This window comes from Plectropomus leopardus, chromosome 23 (genome assembly GCF_026936395.1).
Source record: "Plectropomus leopardus strain MGB_pleo_1.0 chromosome 23, ASM2693639v1, whole genome shotgun sequence".
NCBI classification, from domain to species: Eukaryota; Metazoa; Chordata; class Actinopteri; order Perciformes; family Serranidae; genus Plectropomus; species Plectropomus leopardus.
This window is the reverse complement of record NC_142198.1, coordinates 9630601-9653354: the sequence shown is the minus strand read 5'-3', so window position 1 is coordinate 9653354 and position 22754 is coordinate 9630601. Positions and strand designations below refer to the sequence as shown.

At 40.3% G+C, this 22754-nt stretch overlaps 1 protein-coding gene across 5 annotated transcripts in view; it reads left to right on the top strand.

Moving 5' to 3' along the window:
- LOC121961815 (protein phosphatase 3 catalytic subunit alpha) overlaps positions 1 to 22754 on the top strand; it is a 79449-nt gene that overhangs the window by 13680 nt on the left and 43015 nt on the right. For all 5 annotated transcript variants that reach the window (XM_088074010.1, XM_042511856.2, XM_088074012.1 and 2 more), the window contains exon 2: positions 17452 to 17652. In XM_088074010.1, coding sequence (XP_087930136.1) covers positions 17452 to 17652 — 201 coding nt within the window. The remainder of the gene's footprint in view (positions 1 to 17451; positions 17653 to 22754) is intronic.

Below are 22754 nucleotides of genomic sequence, written 5' to 3'. Positions count from 1 at the left end.
CTGTTTGCATTTAGTGAAGGAAATGGTTATAAATACTTGTAAGTTTAGATGAAATACAGTTCAATTCAGTTTAACTCATCCCGCTTTTTTAGTCATGTCAATAACTGTAATATAATGGTTATAAATAAGAAGCACCTACTGAGGCTCAGGATAGCTCTGCAGAGGAACATCACAAGTTGGAATGTCTTTGACAGTTTACAGAAGTAAAGACAGATGTAAATGTAAAAAGAGTATATATGTACAGCGAGGGCAATGCCTTTGACCACAGCAGAGGAGAGTCTGGGAGTAGAGACTCCCTTCAGGCAGTCAAGCTGTCAGATGTCCCTTTCTGAGTCCTGAACGTACGCACTGACCCGATGCTCAAGGACACATGACCCCTGTAGCAGGCCTGTTTGGCCCAAAGGGACCAGGGTTATGACCTAGGCAGTCCACTACTGTTTGACCCACGCTACCCAGCACTGCCTCGAGTTTTACAGAGGCCCCGACCCTTACTTACACCTCTTATCTTTGACTGGATGCTGACTGCAGAGATGGCTTTCTAATGTGATGCTTTAACTGCCTTTAATCTCACGGCTGCTAGTAAAGCCTGCACAGATGGTGCCTTCAGCATAATACTCCGCTAGTGAATTTTTTTGAAAATGCTTTCTCTGCAGTATGGAGGTCAGGCTGGCAGCAGAGAAGGATGATTTACTTTACAGTCACTTTTAGCCCAGAAGGGTTGCATAATAGCAGCTACTTCAGGAGCTCCGTCACTGCTTCTCCTGATATATAGCGCTCCTCCGGGGGGGTTGGGAATGGCTAGACAAGGAGTGTGTGTGTAGTTGGAGTTATATCCCTTGCTGACTCAGAATTCCTTTGGTCTTTAGTGAAGTAATTCCTTTGTTGCCCTCCCTCCTTCTATCCCGGCCTGTGTTTTGTTTTGTTTTTTTGCTTTTCTTTCTTGGCAGTCAGGTGCCCCTGCTGGCAGGAGAACCCACCACACCCGCGCAGTCATGGCCTAGTTACAGAGATGGGCTTGAGAGGTGGGCGTAGGCAAGGGGGAAAAGGAAGCGATGGTAAAGGAAGGGGACTCTTAGGGGCCTTGTTGTCTTGGCAAGAGGTGGGAGGAGGTGACTGGCTGCGCCATCCCATTGCCTCACCACCTGTCCCTCAGAAAAACCACAGTCAGTCTGCCAGAAATGAGAACTCAACCATGGATCGCTTGGACACAAACACTTGATGCCAGAAATATGCTTTTAACAATATTAGATGTGTTCTATTGTACTTAAACCCTTTAGTATGTTTTCAAATTAGACATTTTGGCTTTATTCGTGTATGAGATTTTTGTTTGCCATGCCTGACCCTCCCTTGTATTTTTGACGCAGCATAGAGGAATGCCATTTCACATATGCGATGGGGCTATTCTAGTATGGTTGGGAGTGTTTGACCCAGTTCACAGATCAGTGCGATAGTAGCAGTGAGGTATTCACTTTCATGTAAAGCAGGTAACCTCCCCAACTGAGAGGAGTAAGGGAGAGAGGGGTTAATTAATGATGAGGAATGTTATCTACAGTTCAGGCACTGTTTTATTTGGGTCAGCCTCAAGTCTTGTATGCTCCGTTTACCGAGTGTGGGTGCAAATATAGACTGGCCTCATCCCCTCTGTATGCGTCTAGTAATTGCATTCTGGAAATGCCAACATCTCGGCTGCCAACGAGCCCTCCTTGGGAGGTGCGATCACGCCTGTTGAGGCATATTATCTCAGAGGCAAGCTGTGAATGAGTACAGAAAACACTGAAGTCAGTTGGAGTTTCTGCAACGTAACAACATTTCTTTATTGAATTGCATACCATATTGTATTGTGTTAGATCATTTAGTATTGAATTAGATTGTGTCAGGAGTCGTTTTGTTCTCATCTGTGTACATTTCTAATCTATGAGTTGAGATGTTACCTTAAAACATGTGTAGGGTTTCCCACATTCATTTATTTGTGGGAGCCTGCCACCATTAAAGCATGTGCTGCCACATATTAATTTCATATTTTTAGAGCTGGACTGTTTGTTAGGAGCGCTATTGAAAATAAAAAAAAATCCTTCAGTAGGGCTGCCCCTTTAAAGTTGGATTATTGAAACATCAGTCAGACATAATACATCCATGCTCAGTCAACTGAGATTGCTTCCAGTTAGGCAGTCATTTTTTGTCTGTGTAGTGTACTACTGGGGATTTTCTGGTTTACAGTTCCCCATTGTTGTTATATATTTAGACCTGTTGTTAACGGTGTTAGCCTGTTTACTATATTAAGTGAATGCTGCTGTCACACTGAACGTCCTGTGGAGTCTGTTCGAACTTTAAAACTTTGTATGGAAAACAAAATGAATCATCAAATATTTGTATTCACCAGCCAAATTTAATTAGACTGACATAATTCTGAGTCCGGTACAGCCTTATCTTTGGGTTATTCATGCACCACCCTCTCGGAGCGCAGAGCGTACTCTGGGCACAGACAGAGCAGCAGAACGCCAGACCCAGGAAAAGTGAAAATGAACCATTCATCGCGTTGGGTCTAAAAGTTTGCTTTCACTCCTCCTCGCATCCATCAATCTGATCCGATCTTACCAGGTCAACACGTCAGTTATCAGCCACATGAGTCAGAGTCCAAAAACATCAACAACAAGTTAGATTAAAAAAAGGAAGTTTGTGACAGCTACCACTACACACAGATTCTAATTCTGTGGGAAACTTTGGTGGGTCAGAATTTTACATCCCCCAGATAGTCATAAAGTTAAAAGAATCAAATGTCATCGCCATCCTATATGATTTTTTTAGAGTTCAGTTTTGTAGTCCATGAACAAGACATAATAAGCCTTGAAACTTGCAGTAAATGTTTTCTGCCAGCTGAAATGTCTTTTTAGTGTTATCTGCAGAGGCTTGACCTGTAGATTGAAATATTTAAAAGGGGCTGGAAACGAAAGAGCCACAATATGGCTCTTGACAGTTGACTGTAGAAGGCATCAAAATAGATAAAAACATTCAGTAGCAACACGAAAAAGCCCCCCAGGTGCAAAATGTAGAACTAATTCACTTACAGAGCCGACAGTTTTATGACCAACCAACATTTTAAAGAACTTCTGCAAAAGTTGCTGCAAAGCTGTCCAGTTTAATTGCGGTAGCATACTGCAATATATTTTTTACTCCTCTGTCATAGTATGATTATAGTATTGAGTTTCACATGTTTGACTTAGTAGTGCAGCTTTTGAAGTCAGCATTTGGTTTTGTGACAACTGCAACCCCAGCTGAACTGCACACAGCCCATCTGTACAGTGTCCAGCCACCCGTCTGCGTGTCACTACACACTCAAAGAACAAGCCACCAACAAGAACGCTTTGTAAAGTGGCTGCCCGCGCTCTGGTGGCGCTCTCCAGGGTTAGTGGGGACATATGTTCTCGATAGACCTGTGTCGTCAGTCCTTCCCAATACAAGCGCCAGTTGACAGCATGATGGAGAGGGGTGGAGGGCTCATACAAAGGTGGTTCTGTGCATGTGCAGGGCCAGGTTTTTGTCCAGACCGGAATCCAAATACGCCCTCCGATCCCTCCTTAGCTGCCTGACCTTTACTGTTTACAATGTCAAGGAAAGGTTGAAATTGTAGCCTTGAAGCCGTGCGGAAAGATGCCTTGTGACAAAGACCAGATACATCATAGCTCAGAGCTTATGGACAGCCTGACATACTTTTATTTGATTTATGAATCAAAGAGTTGTGATAAGTCGTCTCTGTTTGCTTTTTGTTTTTTTTGCTTCTTTTATCAATGACAGAGTAAATTCTTGATCCCACTTTGTGCTGTTCAACAGAACAAAGACTAAAGCCAACAGCCAATTTTTAATTTTTTTTTTATTAATACCGGCAGAAATCAGCATGTTGGCCGATTCTGACATTTCATTTTAAAGCCAATATCTGCTGATACCGATAACATGCTGATATTATCATGCATCCCTAGTTTGGTTTTGTGTAAAAGTACCAAGGTGGCATAAAGAAAGGACTTCGTAGTGGCCATATAGTGCCATCTCTGTGTAAAAACAGCTAGTGTTACCTCGGGGCCTGGATAAATCATACTAAATATGAAGATCACAGATTCACTGTTCCAAATAGTTAAATAGATTTTCCTCTGATTGTCTGCAGTATGCCATTAAGGGTGTGCAACTGCAAGAATAGATGACTTTGGTCACCCTTAAAATGCTCAATGGCAACTCAGTATAGTCTTAGAGCTGCGTGTTTTGTCACGGCCCAAAAGTGACAAGTGAAGCAATTAGCATGTTGCCTTGCTGCTGTGTTTGTCATTATAGCAGTCTTTTAGGCATCATACATAACACCAGGGAATATGCAGATAAGTGTGGCTATGAAAATGTTTTGTGCCACAGGTCCCATTTGTGGGAGTAGCTTGCATACAGCCGAGCATGCACCCATAGCACCCCGTCTTCCAGATCCTTTCAGCCTCCTCCATTGTTCCGTCTCTGCTATGCTCCAAAGCTGATTACAGCGCCTTCTCTAATGAAAGCTAATCCTGTGTCACGGCATTGTGGAGGAGGAGGAGGGGGGCAGGCCTCAGCACGGCAAAGCTAGCAGGGAATGTCTTCTTCAGGGGCTGTCAGAGTGGCTTTCAGAGGAAATGCCAGAGAGTGTTAAAGTCTGCGCAAACCTGGAAATCTGCAAAGTGTTTTACATTAAGATTGAGCTTTTTTTTGTGCTGGTCTGTCGGCCCTGAACACCTTACTCACAGCACTGCCTAAGCTCATTATGGCCTGCAATAATTCACTTAAACTATGTTCAGTCCAGCCATTCATCAAAGTTTCGTAGTAGCTGGAACTGACATGTCTAAATTACTTCAGTGATGGTACCTAGAATGTGCTTTTCTGTTACACTTTAGGTCTCTCTGACCTGTGTCGCACCTTTACCTTTGCTGAAATTGACCATCTTTCCTTCTAACGCTTTCTATGTACCTAATTACACAGAAATATGGTATAAATATAATGGCTGTAACATCAGAGTAAGCGTCACACTTGTCAGGAAAGCCTGCACAGAAAGTTACACCAATCACACTTCCTAGCTGTAGATCCCTTGCACTTTTGTTTCCATGATGTAAAGTGAATTCCCATCATTTTTTCATTCATTTGAAATAGCCATACTCTTCAAATGTCTTTGGTGAATTAGTGTAGAGCTTGTTTTAAAGTTTTGATGTACAGTATGTGGAAGCTTGTGTAGAAATTGTGGTTGTAAAGACTTTATAAAGGTAAAAACTGCATGACAGAATTAAAAGCTGGATGCGCCAAGAAGGTTTTAGAGATGCACCAATCCACCTTATTACCTCCCAAGCCAATATCTACATTTAAAGATGAATGTTGAATACATATTGAATAAATATTTATGTATGAAAAATATATGAATATGCAGAAATGGGCCGCAGTGACTTTTAAGTGAATAAAGCTTGTTTGTTAGAGAGTGTTCAGCTCTTTAGCTAGTCCTAGGGCTGTCTGATTCCTCTTGATGAAACTTTGTTTTAAAAAACAATAAAAAGGTGATTTGTTCATGTATGGCTAATATGCAGAAAGAGTCACAGACAGAAAATGGCTATATGAAAAAATTTCAAATATTCTAATAGTTTTTCTACATTTAGAGGAAGTAGAAATTCTAGCTCTTTCATTGTGTCAGTATTTAATTTAACTTTCTAGACAGTGGACTGACTTAACTGTCTGTCGTAGGGGCATGGCTCATAATTTGCTGTAGACTATAAATTGTGTGAGAATGGTAAATCTGCAGGGACATCCCATCAGTGGACTGGGAGCCAGGGAGTGGATCGTTTTTGAGAGATTGACAGGTGCACCTTCCCTGGCACAGTTATTTTTTCTGCAATATATCTTGACTCCTGATGCATTTTTATTTCGTTGACTCTCCCTGACTCATGCACTTCCCCCACTCCAGCTCCAAATCACTGTAGTCATTTGCCAGCCGTGATCCAGGTCCCTACTGGCCTCTCACTGTGTCATTGATCGGCTGTTACATTGATGGCTCGCCACACGCCCCACCAACCCAGACAGAAAGTGCAGGGACATCCCTTAGAAAATGCCCATCCACCCCCTCTACAACATCCGCCGCCTACTCCTGTCCATCCATCCTTACATACATTTATCCATCCCTTCATTCACCCACGCCAGCCCTCCCACACATCAGCCCTAACCTCACTAATTAATCAGGGACTTAGTCAGAGTGCCGTCTGAGCAGCGGTGCATTTTGATCACCTGATGCTGCTAACACTTTCTACATCTCTCATCTAAAATCTGTTGAGCCAGCAGCAGGATTAACGTTTGCTTGTCACTCACTCTCACTCTGCTGTCGCCCGGGTCTCCAAAACTCTGCTACGGGCTATTTCCTGTCAGAGCTTGATGGTCTATGATAACCCTGACAGCCATGGCAGAATGGATGCAGGTCTTGGGTGTATTGTTGGCTTGTTTAGTAAACGACCTGTCTATCTTAATAATGAGGATCCCTCAATAACTGTCATTGATGGCAACCTCTGTGGAGCCTGCCACACATGTTTTTGAAGTGAACAGCTGAAATATCACACTCTTTTCATATGTGTTCTGCTAACTTATATTTTTTTAGCAGTGGAATATGTACGATAAGGCTTCTGCAGCCTTGGATCACGTCGGTGCAGAATCTGACATGCTGCCGGCGACTCATTTTTAAGCCAATATTTTGATGGATGAAAGATTAAGACTGAGACTCTACAGTGCTGTTTCCCTGGCAACCCCTTTTACTCACTTGTATCTAATATCTCTCCTGTTTGTTGATGCGATGTAAAAGCTTATACTGCTGCAGCAGATGATGACGGTCAGCAACTCTTAAAAGTGCAGTAATAGTCCACTGGCAGCATTTAGTGAAAGTTTCGTTTATTACAGCGACAATTAGTTATGACTTTGACCACAAGCTGTTGACCGAAGTAGTAAAAATATGCATTAGTGATATTAGATATATGATTTTAAAGCTTGCAAAAAGCATGTGCAAGTAAAATGTTTCTTATTTACGAAATAGTGAGTAATGCAGGTTAAAAAGATGTTAAATATAATCAGAATAGCTTTGTTTTTGCAATCACAGTAGATATTGGGTTAAATTTTGATCATTTGCGCACATACACAGTCTAACTGGCTTCAAATTGAGAATTTGTGAACATGAATTCACAGAGCAGACATTTTTTGTTATTCTGTTATTTTTAGGCGACAATGATAACAGTGTAGTGCCCAAACCTGAAATATACCTTATATATGTATATACACATTTATGGGGTGTAAATCACAAATTTCATCATGATACAATGTTGTAAAGATTCTTTGGACAACGATACGATATTTGCTGATAACGTCTACCACAATACGAATTTCACTGGATTCAGCTCAGGCACCTGTGATTGTGATGACACAATAGAGACGTATATGCCTGGCTCTTGGCCACTAGCACTGTCTGAATGTATAGGAAAGAGGTGTGTTTGGTTGGAAAGTTCCACCATTTCAAAATAATGGTCTAATTATGGAAATTTTAAAATAAAGGCAGATCTTAAAAATGACCATATTTATCACTGTTTTTACTTTGCATCAGTGATGTTGGCTTGTTGATCATTGAATCCAGATCTATAAATTGGAATTAAACTCTCCAACCCAGTTGGGCCATATAATTTGTAATGTTTAATTTTCAGTGCATTACACAGGGGCATTTGTGCTCCATGTCATTAAAGCTGACCAGCATAAGTACAAGGAGTGCTGAAACCCCATCCAATGTAGCTCCACAATTTTAGAGGCAGTGTGCTATTAATTTTAAGAAATTAATTGAGTAATGTGAAGGCTCAATTTTGTAATTTTAGGGCATGAATTATTAAATACAGGCAGCAAATTAAGTAGTGCAAGGGTACAAATTATTAATTCGAGGGAACGATTGATAATTTGTGCGTACAAATGATTAAATATGTTATCCTTATAATACCTGCTGGGCTCTGTAGCAATACTTATCTTCGTGGCATGATATCTTTGATAAAGCCCCCCTGAGTCTTTGTTGACAGTTCTGCTCAGTCCCTTTTTGCATTTTTATTTCCTCTGATGCAGCCAGGGTGTCTTTTTCCCTCTGTCTTCTTCTTTTCTTTCTTTCTGTCTGAATGTCTTTGGGAAAATAAGTGCCATTGGCTCTGTTCTCCTTCCTGCCTCAACCACAGAGGTAACCACTCCATTCCCATACTGCGCAGATATATTCGGCTGACTCAAAAGCAATGAGCTTCAAAGCTGAGCTCTGCTAAGCGTTTTCTTTCAGGGACAGACTCTATCCCTGCTAATGCATGGTAAAGAGGTTCACGCCAATTCATAAGTGACCTTTTCACCGTTAGACCTAAAGCCTGCCGGCCTTTTAAATCTCTGGTGTGTACTCAGTGACCAGATGGAAGGCTTATATGCTCTATAGGTTGACTTACATTTTAAAACTTCTTCATATAACATGATGTCTTTGCTGTACTGACTCACATTGCAAATACTAGGCGTTTGAATTCAGCCATGCTGTTGCATTACTCATTGATGGAATTCAGCCTGTTAACTCTTGCTTTTCAGGCGGCGACATTAATGCTTGCCCGGGGAAAGTAATCTTTGTGTTTGGGCAAGTGGAATGTCTCATGTGTTGTCCGATTGGGCAAGAGAAAAATAAATGTGATGTCTAATGTAACTCCATCCTAAAAGAAACTGCGCACTTTCCCTCCTAAGAGAAGGTATTCTAGCTGAGCTGTATGCTCGGGTCCGTCTCACCACCAAGGGTTGAAGGACTGTTGAGGGAAAGTCGGACACACTGGACACTACAGAGGTTTACTCTGGGATTGCTATATGTGTTGTATATGACATAACGTTACTAACTTTCAAATTCTCTGTAATGCTGCACGCAAGACGCTTGTAATTGTATCACTTTCAGAAGCTCTAAAATTCAGCCTTGAACTGCTCAATCTTTTTAGTATTATTAGGGTTTCCCAAACATACATTTATTTGTGGCAGCTCACCATGATTAAAACACCGCTCATCAATATTTTTACTGTTCGGTTATTCATTGCATCCCTCTCTTAAAGCACAGACCGTACTGTGGGCACAGATGGAGCAGCAGAACGCCTGACGCAGTGAAACTGTTGATTTCAGTGGGTTTCAGAGTTTTTATTTTCTCCCGTCTGCAGCAGCTGCTTCTCTCATTCATCAGTCTGATCTGGTCAGCTGTGATTGGATTGACTGATCAATTATCCACCTTACAACTCAAACTCCACAAACTGCTGCTGAGTAAAAAGATCTTATGATGAATTCAACCTGTGCTGTGTTCACAGACCCGCAAAACATACAAAATTAGGGCTGGGACGCAAAAGGGACACACACATGTGACACAACTAAAAGGAACGTTTTCTGTTCCTCCAACAACCCAAAACCACATTTTCAATTTTGGACAGTAAGTTTGGCTATCAGGCAAGTAAAACTTCTCAGCCAGTTGCCTTAGGGGCAGTTTAGAATATTTTTTTTAAAGGGCAACCTGAATCACCAAATTTCTCCTTCCATCTTCATGTGCAATTCTTTTACCATCTATTCAGGAACATCACCATACACTAAACAAATACTGGTAAAATATACAAGTAGCTAGAAGCTTTGCTTCACTCATAAGCCAAAAAAACAATAGTAATCTGTTGAGTATCTGGTAAAATCAGGACATTCACCTGTCACTTGGCAGGATGACAAAAAAAAGTCAGTTTTGCATCTTTTCTGAAACATACTAAATGTGGAAAATGATGTATTCTGTGCAGACGCAGAGCAGTTTTGTTTATAGTAGAATATTATTAAAAGAAAGAGGGTTTTTTTTATTTCTGTTTTATGATTTCTTTGCTCATGAATCATCTCCTAATTAGGATGGCAGCCTCTTAAATATAGATTTAATCCCTTAGATATTGTAATACACCATTTCGAGTGTTGACTGTGGGCGTCATTCTGCAGCTGGAATTTATATTGTGTTAATTGTATGTAAGGAGCGGCTTATTTCTATGAACTTATGAATTATTGATTGACAGGCTTTCTAGATAGGCTGGTGAGGGAGGTGGAGTTGTTGAAATACTAAGGCGCCAATTTCAGACCTGACATATAGACATCATGCTGATGTATCCGGTGTGTGAGGTAGACCATATTGCAAATAATTTATCACCTCATGACTAGAATGCGTTATATGGTTCAGCTGCTGCAGTTCTTTGTTGTCAGCAAAGATGGCCATATCTTTTGCATTATGCATGTCAGGTAATCAGCTTCCAAATGGACTGTGTGGTGGTGTAATAATGAAGCAGTGAAACTGCTGCCAGATGACATTTGAAGTTGAGATGCTTTCTGGTGTACAGTATGTCCTTTGTTTCCTACTGCCTACAGAAGCTCATGCATTCTGTTCATCCTGGACTCCTAAACATATCCCGCTCTAACTGAATGTCGTTGCATAATTAAATTAACAAACCCTGGCTATCAGTGGAGAGTGACTTGCACACTCTCGGTGCCCTATTCAGCACTTGGCAGCCATCCTCTGTGCATACACTGCACACAGTGGATGCTTCATCACTTAAAGGCTTCCAACTGGAAAAAAAGTCCAAGTGTGATAGAATTTTTTCATTTTTGCACTGTCAATAGCAGATTCATTGCATCATATAGTGCGGCTCTATTATACTGTTATTCTGAAGCATTATCCCACATTTGTCAGAGTGCCAGTGGGTGTTTTTATTCTTTTTGTGTGTTGCCTATTGGAAACAAATACTGCTGCATGCCACTTCACTTTGGTTGTGCTGTCTTACCCATAGATGGATTACTGAACGGGTCTACAGAGCACAGGCTCAGGGACCCCTATTCTTGCAGAATGTTCCCGAAAAGTATATAAATAATCAAAAGGGACACAAAATGACCACAAAGAGACACAAAACAACAACAAAAAAGATGCAAAATGACCCTAAAGAGACACAAAATGTCTTCAAAGAGATACAATGTGACTGAAAAGAGACATAAAACAACCACAAAGAGACAAAGAACGACTAAACAGAGACACAGAATGACCACAAATGACATGGCTGTTTGGTTTCTCATTGCTTTGTGTCTCTCTCAGACTGGGTGTCTTGCTTGTGTGCAGTAGCATTTACAAAGAGATGCAAAATGACCACAAAGAGATAAAAAAATCTACAAGATACAAAACAACCTGAAAAAGTCACAAAAAACAAAAAGACCACAGAGATGCAAAACAACCACAAAAACACACAAAACAACCACAAAGAGATACAAAATGACCATAAAGATATGCAACACAATCACAGAGAGACATAAAACAACCACAAAGAGACGCAAAACATTGACAAAGAGACACAAAATATTGACAGAGGTGCAAAATGTCCACAAAAAGATGCAAAGCAACCACAAAGGGACACGTTACCACAAAGACATGGAAATTTCTTTAAAGAGGTGCACAGAATGACTACAAATGACACGGTTGCGTGGTTTGTCGTTGCTTTGTGTCTCCGTCAGACTTTGTGTCTTGCTTCCGTGCAGGAGTTGTGGGGGGGCTATTACATGTCTGTTTCTGTGTTTCTGGGCCCAACATAATCTGTCTTACCTGGCTCAGGTATTTACGTACCATATGATCAGATAGTGAGTCTCCACTCGATTCATTACACAGAGATCTTGCTGCTGCCAGCCTCTTACCTTGCCTGAGGATAAAGAGTACTGCACCGTCATTTAATAAGGCAAAAGGATCAAATGGGGAATAGTGGCTGCTGTTTTGTGCAAGTAAGGAAGTAAAATGATAGATCAGTATCACCCTTTGGATCAGACACTATGCTGCCTTTGCATAATAACATCTGACCATGCAGTCAAATTACTTCTGGTATTCTATGCTTATATGAAGTGACCTTTGTTGCACTGGCACATAGTTCCAGAGTCTTTGTTCTGCCTCAGATCCCTGTCGGTCATGCTGAGATTTCCACTGGTCATGCTGAGTCTTTGGGGAGCAAAATTGCTGGTGTGGTAGCTTGTCTGGCGGAAGGGGGCGGAGGGTTTGACGTGGGCAGTGACAACCCAAGTCTCGCCCACGCTCCGCGAGGACTCCCGCTGCATCGTATGCCGTCAGCATTTTCTTGGGGGTCAATTCAACATCTGACAGAAAGATGCTGTGCATCGCAGGATTTAGGTTTCTGGCCCTGGAATTGTAAGAATTTCTCTTAAGTTGTTGCTTTTCTCGCCAAGCAGTCTGCTGTATCTGTACAGTTTTAAAGGAATTTGTTTTATCAATGCCCACTCATTGGCCACAATCCCAACACAACTTGGGCCGTGCTGACTTAATACTTATTAGCTTGCTCTTCACGACCATGCTCTTCTCGTCCTCTAAATTCCAAAAATCTCTGCTGGATATCAGTGAATGTGTTGGGGTTTTTTTGGGGTTTTTTTTATAATGTAAGGTGTAGCATACGGAAATTTTAGACATCTGACAAGTCCAAGACAAAGGATGATATACAGGAATTGTAGACATCTGGGCTGCCAGTTCAGGCAATCACAGTTGCACTCTGTGTTCTTCACTAAATGAAGCCAGGGGCTGCTCGGTGAGCTCTGCAACAGTCTGTCTCACTTTCTCCAATTAGGCTGATCTATCCAGCACCATATAACTGTGCACCTCCCGCTGTCTCATTCCTCAGAGAGATCGCATTAGCTCTGAACTACACCAACCTGAACATTTGAAGCTGCCCGTTTCCCCACTGCTTCTCAGCAGTTGCAGATGCACTGTGCCTGTGTGATTCTGATTTCTCAAGATTCACACCTGAATGTCTGCTATACTCTGGGATAATTATCCTAGTCACGCATGTTGCATGAACAAAGGTTGCTGTTGGGGGTGATGATCTAAAGCTTTGTGAGTTCAAAATCTAAGACTTGGCGCTAATCTACTCAAAAAGGAAATGCTAAAATGTTGCTATAAACCTTGCTGACCAAACCAAGATTGTATACTTTTATTAGATAAACTTTAATGTTTATTTAGCATGCAGACATTCAGAGGTTTAGTGGTCTACTACTCCTTAAAGCTAATGGATGGCTTTAATTTATGTGTTGGAAATTACAGTGCTAATCTGAGAGAAATTATCACGTAAACCTAAATCAGACTGCAGATTTATTTATTTTTTCATCCTCTCGGACCCTCTCTCTCTCTCTCTCTCTCTCCCTCTCTCACTCTCTCTCTCTCTCTCTCCCTCTCCCTCTCTCTCTCTCTCTCTCTCTCTCTCTCTCTCTCTCTCTCCCTCTCTCACTCTCTCTCTCTCTCTTTTGTTATTTCTCTCCCATGCAAGATTTGAGACTGCAGTGCAATTTGCTGTTACATAAGAGAAGGGAACAGAGAAATGGTAAAATTAATGAAGGCAAAAGCGACCAGCTAATGGAGACCATTTTTGAGTCATACTTAGGTTTCAGGCAAATAGCCTCGGGTCAGTCTATGCTCCCACTGCTCTAAAGCTCTGTATGAAAAGATAGACGCGACAATTGCTGTGTGGGAACGTTCTGATGTTGATGTTAGGGAGGAAAATGGTTGAGATTTTGCCATTTTTGTTCTCTTTTGACCATAAGCAGCTCGTGTTTGAATTGTTAATTACTGCAGTGGCTGAAAAGGTGTGTTTTTAATGCAGTATTTCACATTGTCATTTATTTTCTTGTTCAAATAACTGAACTCAGCCAAAGTGTTTTGCTTTTTCTTCCTTGACTTTAGTTTTTAAGGGTGCTTTTTCCTCAGCTCAGGACTTTTAATTTTTGTCATGGGGGTGACGCATTTTTCTTCAGAGCGTAGAACCTACCATTACAATGTGTCATGTAATGTTTTGGCAGAGGTGGGTGTTAGACCTTTTTAATAAGAGGGCTGTTAAAAATTCCACAGGGGGAAAGTTCAGTGTTTCCATTGTCATGACTGGAGGAAATGGTAGGATGATGTGCTGAAAGGATGCCAGTGCGCCAACAACCACAGCGTTCTCTTAGGTTACTTCTATTCAAGAATAATGTTATTTTTAAGTGTCTGAATTTTAGGATGTGTTATGTTTTGTCACTTAGGGCTGTCGCTGTTAGAATTTCTTCTGGTTTAGGGTGACTCAACAGCATTACATGCTGTATTACCGCCATTTGTTATTTTTTGCAAATTTCTTAATTAACCCTGATTTTAGTACAACACAGATGAGCTTCACTTTTAGTAGGTGTTTTTATGCATTTTAATGGACAAAAATGACAGTTTTTAAACAAAGATAAATATTTGTTCAGTATTAAATGAAGAACAAAGAAAGGTGATTAGGCACAATAAGGGGCTCATCGTTTTGGTTGCATCTGGTTGATACGGAATATCTGTGGAAGTAAGTGTCAGCACAAGGTAGAGCACTTGCTCTGAATGAAGGGAAGCCTGAAGAACGAAAGGTCTTTGTGGGTTCAGTATTGACTTCTCCGTTGTTCAGCGATATTGTGGTTGGCCCAGTTTGTCCCGTCCCTACTCTACAGTGATGGCTGGGCAACAGATTCAACAGTTATGAGCGGTCACAGTGTTTTACCCAAAGTTGAAAGTTTTCTACACTCCCCATGACCAGGAAAAAACAGCAAACGCAGAGTGTAATTTGCCGCCTTTCCATAATATAAAGAAAAACGTGATCATTGCAGTTGTGGTAGTTTCCTGCAATTCCCTGTGGTTTGCTTTTCGATAATTGCAGACATCATGACTGCCCTGCTTCGACGGGAGCAGCTACTCCACCAAACTTCGACAAAATTGTTACAAACTCAACTCACAGGTTGACATTGTGTTTACAGAATATTCAGTATAGCTATGGAGATATTTGAACAGTTTGAATGGAGTGATTGTTTTTCATTCCTTTGTGTATCTCTGGATATATTTCCAAATCTATTACGAGTATGTCAAGAGTTATCGTATTCCTGCAGTTTGCTATATTTTGTCACAACTTAAGTTCATTACCGTAGAATTAGTTGTTTATATGAAACAGGAAGAAGTTTCAGCTGTGCAACACTAGTGCTAGGTGTCACTAAGTCTTACACACTGGACCTTTAAGGTGTATGGCATTTATTCAACCAAGGCCAATGCTCTATCTTGCAATGCTAGGGAAAAATAAAAGAATATATATTTTTACAGAGAAAGTTGAAAATAACTTAGTTTAGTCTCTTAAAGTTCAGATTCAAGAGCAGCATGTGGTTGTGGTAGACTGCCTTGGAAGTTCACCTGTCATTGCAGTAATGCTTAATTGGCTAACATGTGGGCTAAGGAAAATACTTTAAGCACTGTACCCTCTGCTCTTATCTGACAGTTAGACACATGGAGCTTAATATGACAGCCAACTAAAATCAAAACCCATAATATTCAGCCATTCATAGTGTTCTCAATCGTCCGAGTGACATTGGTGACATAATAATGTTGCAAATTCTTGACCCAGATTGTCACGTCATTCAGGTCAGGTGGAACGGTTTCATAATAGTTCACACAAATGTTCACACTGTATGGCTGCAGCATCTCATGGGCCAGTTTGATGTAGTCGCTCAAGTCAAAAGCCCCAAGGCCCTGGCCTCGGGCTAGAGTTGCACAGCAGGTGCTCAGGGGAGGCCAACCTGGGGCCTTGGGTAATTCTATCTCCGTATTTCTGAATGCCCCAGTTAACGCCTGGAGACATTGGTACTGATATTGTTATAAGAGATTGTTTTAGGCACATTGAGTATTTATTTGGCTTGAACATAGTTTGTGTTAGGAGCCTATTTTGATCATTTTGGTGTTAAGTGTGCAGATGGCGGTTGCAGGAAAGAGGGAAAATGGCTCACCAGCATTATAATGTTGACTTTCAGATATCAGAAATAGGTTTCCACTTCATTTGTTGGCTTTAGGCAGTGTTAGAACTTTATCTAAGTGGATTGAGCAAGTTAAAACAAGTGTAAAGAAGTCCTCATCGGTCACATAGACCTTTAATACTGACACTGTCAAAGACTGGAAACATTCAGGGTACAAATCTTTAAGTCCAATAAATCTGCAATTTCAACATACACCTGCTATTAAGCTTTAAATACTGCAGTCCAGATCCCAAATATCGTCTGTCACTAAGCACAGTGTGACACAGATAAAATGCAGGTCTGATTACCACTGATGTCACCTTTGGGAAGGATGGATGTTAAGTGAAACACTCACATGCACATAGCCACCAACTTAACAGTATTTGCCACTGGCTTAGTGCATTAGTCACACCCGTGTGCTATGTGCAAAGTCTGCAAGTGGACGTTTATTAAGCCCATGTCTTATTTTTTAGCAGCTGAATTGGAAAGTCCACAGGATATGGTCTTTATAGTGTCCTTTTTGTACCTTTGCTGTCAGTAAGTAATATGCTCATCAGGGGGTGTAAAAGGAAATATTAACACAGTGGGCTTTTGTTTCGGTGGAGGCAACAAAAAGTTCCTGTCCGCTGTTGAAATGGCATTGACATAAAGGCCATTATGAAGAACTGCATTGTGGGGTTTCTGTTCTTTTGTTACAAGACCATGATTTCCATTTAACTACTGTCTAAAGACACATTGTGCGATTTGCATAGAAAATGTGCACCGTCTCCTTTTTTCTGCTGTGATTAGATTGGAGAGTTCAGTTTTAAATGAAAATGCATGCAAACAGGACTCAGGCCTTTGAATGCATCTGTTGTATCCAGAATTGCCAGACAGCACACTGAACTGTTGTGAAAAGCTATCCCTTTATAAGCCACTAATTAAACTGACAGTAACAGAGATTTGTTGTGGTTTCAGTAGTCTAATTTTCACGATGCCTTCAAGACCCTCAGAAATAAGCATAATTTTACTCTTTTAAATAATTGTGACTGACAAATAACTAAATGCACATCAGACTGGAGGTCCTCTAATCATACACATAAACAGAGCATGTTTGAATATAGAAATGGTTACATATTCAACACTGCAAGATAATGCTCATATAAAAAGGCTTTTTACATTAATAAAAAAACATTTTTGTTCTGTGCTTCATTTTCAAAGTGTAATCTCTTTTGCTATGAATATTGCCAAGCAAACTAGAAATTGTGTGGGTCTGTTATAAATATTGAAAACTGAATGACTCACAGATCATAGCTGCAATCTGGTAAATTGTCTCAGAGGGTGGGCTAGAAGCATGGGAGTGAACACCAACTCCCTCTCCTGAGGGGAGTAGATTCCCTGGAAGGTACAAAGTACCTGCTAATCAAACAGCTTAAATGCCTTTTGCTCAGTGATGTGGAATTAACTGCGTATCCTTGTAAGCCTTTTGTCAATGACAAGTATATTAAAGCACTGTAAATATGTTATGAAAGCAGTCATAATGATGCTTTTCTTTTTTTTTTTTCTTTTTTTTTTTTTTAACCCTCGCAGCTGTCCCGTTCCCCCCCAGTCACCGGCTGACGGCTAAAGAGGTGTTTGACAGCGATGGGAAGCCCAAAGTGGACGTGCTGAAAGCTCACCTAACTAAGGAAGGCCGCGTGGAGGAATCGGTGGCTCTGAGGCTCATAGGAGAGGGCGCAGCAATCTTGCGTGCAGAGAAGAACCTGCTTGACATCGAGGCCCCTGTGACAGGTTAGCAGTCGCCTTTCACACATTGTGTTTGTCAGCAGAGTAGAGGTTAATGGGTAAGTTTGGTATTTCTTTATTCTGGGCTCTATTTTCCCATGTTTTTGTTTCTAGGTGACAAATGGGGATTGCATTGAATGGGGGTGGCATTTTTTAAAATTGTTCCAGCTTAAGTGAGACATTAGCAAAACAGACTGCAATATAACCACTTGGATCATGTTTGAACTGTGTGAAAGCACTATGGAGAGGACCCCTATAGAGTAAGACCTTCTTGTAAAAGAGTAAGATCCTTTTTGTTTAGCTAGGAACAACCCCAAAATCGCTATCGCCAAACCCACCAGACTCCATATAAATAATCAGTAATTTCATTATTGTAAAACACACTTCATTTAAAGTCAACAGAAACCTAATAAAAGACGTCTTGATTCGTCTTCCCACTGTTCCAACAATCACCAACTGGGGTTTGTTTTAAATAAGCCCTTAATTCACTCAGTTAGAGGTAAAATTATGCAGGCTTTATACATGAAATTAAATTACTGTCTACTATAATAGAGTCTGGTGGGTTTAGTGATGCCATTTTCAGGCTGTTTCTGGTTACACAAAAAGGTTCTTACTCCTCACTGAGAAGGTCTTTCTCTGTAGGGCTACCTTCCATAAGGAGTCAGACACTTAAAATAACAATCTGAGCCTGTCAGTGGCAAAAACAAGCACTTGTAGTGGGCGAAAGTGCAAACATACACCTAGTGGTTACATTGCAGCCTGTTTTTCATATGGCCAGCTGCAGCCCCTTTTCATTAAATACTTGACAACTTTTCAATGGTCAGTTGTTGCCCCCATTAGTCCCTTTGACATAAAAATGTGGGTAAAAGGATCCAGGTTGAAAAACCCTAAACTTACCCTTTAAACAATAAATTGGTTGACATAATTAATCAGTAACTATTTTAGCAATTATGTCTTTAACTCTGGCAGCACAAAATGTCATTTGGTTGTGTTTTTTTTGCATCATAACAATGTCTTCTTGCAAGCTAAACACATAACAAAAGACTGCAATATTTTACTTCGAATACATTAACAGCATACTTTGTTTGTAGGCGCTGACAGGGGGCCATGCAAACATGAATGTGTTTTGGTTTTGTACTGCTTTAATAGATGGAGAAATTTGAAGATGTCATCCTGTGCTTAGGAAATTTTGACAGAATATTTAAGTAAGCGATAATTAAAATATTTGGTAGTTTGGCAGTTAGAGCCTTCCACCAACAAATAAGTATTTCTCCAAGAGGGGACGCTGGAATGTGAGGCCGTTGTGCACTTTAAAAACTGTAAAATTTGTTGTATGTGCTTTGGTTATTGCAATTCTGATACTATAAATTATACTAAAATTATGATCATCCTGATTATTTTGCTGGATTTCTATCATTTTTAAGCATTATTACAGTTTTTACATATTGTTCCTTTGTACTGTTTTTGTTCCAAGGTCTTCTGGCTGACTTACTAACCAAAATCAAAACTTCAGGACTGTTTAACAGCTTTAAAAGAAAACCGTTTGTGCTTGTTTTAAATCAATTACCTTAACAAATGAGTGACAATGATTCATAGACAAAAATGGTGCTTGCATGCACACATGGCAGGAAAAGCAAATTATTCTCCTATTCCCGGCTACCTAGCCAATTTCTTTCATGTTTGTCACTGTTGTTATAGAGTCAGCCATTATTAGGACTGCCACGGTGGGCACTGACAGTACTTGAGTCCAAATCACAATCCGAATCTCACTATATGTTAACCCTAAAATAACCAATGCAGCCCTAACTTACAGACAACTTGCAGAAACGTGTGTGTTAGATTTGAAACACACTCTCTTGGCTCTTTTGAAGAGAGGACTGCAGGCTTACATTCATATCAAAACTTAATTTTCTTAATTAAGTGAGTCATTGTGCCTCCAGGCCACACGTGGGCCACGCAGCTGGCCATAGCAGTGTGTTTTATTTTAGGAAACACACAAGTTTAGTTCATCCAAGTTGCCAAAGCTAAAAAGCTTTTTTGACACGCTCATTTGGCTGCTTCATATATTAAAACACAGTTGTAACACAGAAAAGTTCAACAGACTGATATTCAGCTTACTATAAAAAAAACACCTGCTACCCTTGGAAAAAAGTAATTTCTAATGCCTAATTTCTCTCTTTTTTCAGATAGATTAACTATAAAGGTAGCATGAAGCGCTGAGCATTTTTGTGACTACTAATTTTTCACAAGATTTATTAATTTATTTCTACAGTTGAGCAATTATTCAGACTGAAAAGCGCCCTGCAGCTGAAGTTCAGCTCATTCATGCCTGCCTCAGTGAAGAAAGACACTCGCTGATGCATATGCACAGATCCAGAGCATCAATTGTTGTCTTTCTTCCTGGTCAAGTGCCCCGTTCCTCCATTAGACTTTCTGATGAGGCTTCTTTGATGTTGTTGTAATCAGAGGCATGGACCTCCTCAAAGGATCTATGGCAACCCATCATTTCCTAGTACAAGATCATTCTTAAAACAAAATGCAGTGGAGAGAGGCCTGTGCTCATATTTGGAAAGTGTCGCACTTACTTAAATTCATGAATGCATGGCTGTTTTTAAACAAAAGTGTTGGTCTCATAGGTTTACTGAGGCCATTTAAATAATAGAATATCTTGTCTGGTTGCTCAAGAGAGTGGGGGAAAAAAAAGATGCAAACAGGCTAGACAATCACAAGCCTCATTTAGTGCCTCTGTCTTTGTGTTGTCAGGAACGTATGCAAAATTTTTGATTATTTAGCTGTGTATAACTTACTTTCATTAAGGATTTTTATGACAAAGTACCACTGTGGATTCAGTCTAGAGGGGTGAAAGGAAAAATCTGTATTCTCAGCTCTGTATGCCAGTGTATGCAGTCGAATTCAATTTTAACTCAGACTGAACATCAACCAAATTGTATTGATCTACCATTTTAAAGTAAACACCATTAAATAAGTTCATTTCCACAATGAAACAGTAGGCTACTTATATAACTGAAACACATATGCACAAGAAGGAAAAGCTGTGATCTTTCTTACTATGCTGAAGGGGAAAAAAGTCTCTTAAAATGCTAGTGTTATTCACTAAAAATATGGCATTATTGGTTTGAAAAAATAGCAGTGGGTATGAGTTCATCAGATATGTTAAGTATAGTATTATTTTCTGCTTTAACCCTTTGAAACCTGTATTGACATCACTTTTCTTGTGCTGTGTTCAGATGAAGTATTCTAAATTGGTGTGATTTTTTGATTTTCCTTGGAAAACATAGGGAAAAAAGGCAATGAGCAACCTTGCAAGAACTGTCCCGCAAATTGCAAGAAATTAATAGATTCACAAAATTATTTATAAAAAAGCAAGGGTGAAATTTCCAGAAAACTTAAATTCTAATTAATTTCTTATAAAAAATGATAATTTGTTTGTTTTGTGTTGTTTAGGTAATTTCCTGTTGATGTTTTGTAAACTTTCCCCTTTCTTATTGTTTTTTGTTTTTTGGTTGGTTTGTTTTTTGTATGTATGTAATGTTCAGGTAATTTCTTTTTTAATTTCTTAGTATTACTTTTAACTAATTTCTTGCCAGTTTTGCCCAGGTTTCAAAGGTTTAACTTGAATACAGTCTGGTTTCTTCTGTGTAAATAAGCTCTAACGCTGACCTTTCGGTGTGGTCAGATAGTCATTTCAAATCTGAGAAGCTCTGTCACAAGCTAACATATCTTAATTTTAGATTTCAGAGCGGTTTAGATTCGACCAATAAACATCCTTCCTTTGTTGTGCTACATAGAAACAGCGAGCAGCTCCTGTTCAGTGTGCAGGCCCAGAATCCTGAGGAGCTCTGCGTGTGCGTGTGTGTGTGCGCGCGCGTATGCTTGTATGCATGCACGAGCACTGCAATGAAGCATTTCTTTCCCTCCCACTCAACACCCCTGTCTCAACCCTTCTCCCACTCAGTAGTCCTTTTCAACAAGGATTTCTCTGTTGCGCGTGCTCGTGATCCTGCTGTGTTTCCCTCTCGTGCATGCTCTGAAACTCACACACCATTCTCTGTAAACATTTCTTTGTTTCTCTGTGTACTCCTCTTTCCTCTGTCTGCCATGTTTTTATTCCTCTGTGTCATGCTCAGGGACTGGCTCTTTCTCTCTCTCTGTACCCCCCCACCCCCAAATAAGCAGTTTACAACTCCAACATGACACACGTTTGGCAAATTAGTAAGTAAATATTTATCATAGATGTAAAGCACCCTGATATGTCATCTATCTTACTCTTTCTGCTTCTTGCATTCACACAGTCACTTCCTGGTTGGACCAGATGGCAGGTGGGGTTTTTCGTGGAGGGAGGGATGCGTGTGACGAACAGAGCTGGCTTAGGCCACTGTGTACAAGCTGCTCCCATGGCCTTCGTACACCCGTCAATAGAGCTCCTACAGCCACATCACCAGGCAACAGGGAGCTTTTACGCTGTTCATACACCTGTTTGCAGTGTGGGTGCTCAACCCTGATGGAGATTGGTTTCTAACATGTTTGAAAGAGATGTTAAAGTGATCAGTATAATCTGAAATGCTTCCAAGGTTCTGTCTTTATTAGCCTTAGCTGTATGCATTTTGTTGAATGTTTCTCATGAAAACGATTTATTCTTTGTGAGGAAATGTTCAGACCTTGGATGTGGAATATCCTGTAAAAAGGTTTCACTAAGACCTTGATTAGGATGGCAGTGTGAAGTGTGCTTTTTCTGTGCAGCATTGCAAGGTCACTAAACCTTTCCAATATGTTGTTACACAAGTCATTCAACAAAAAATACACTTATCATGTGAATTTTAGAGCGAGGGAGAGTTGGCAAGCCCCCTCCATAATAGCTGCATATATTTACTAGATGGCCTCTTTCACGTCCTAGTAGGTTGCCAGGTTTCTGCATACTGCATTAGAAATAGCCCCGCCGTGTTTCAAAATCAAAATGTTACATCTCAATATCTTAAAAATGTAAATATATTACCAAAAATATATATTAACAATAAAAAATCAAGCCTCTAAAGTCATCTGTCTCAAGTCTAAGTCAAGTCGCAAGTCATGAATACAAGTCTAGACTA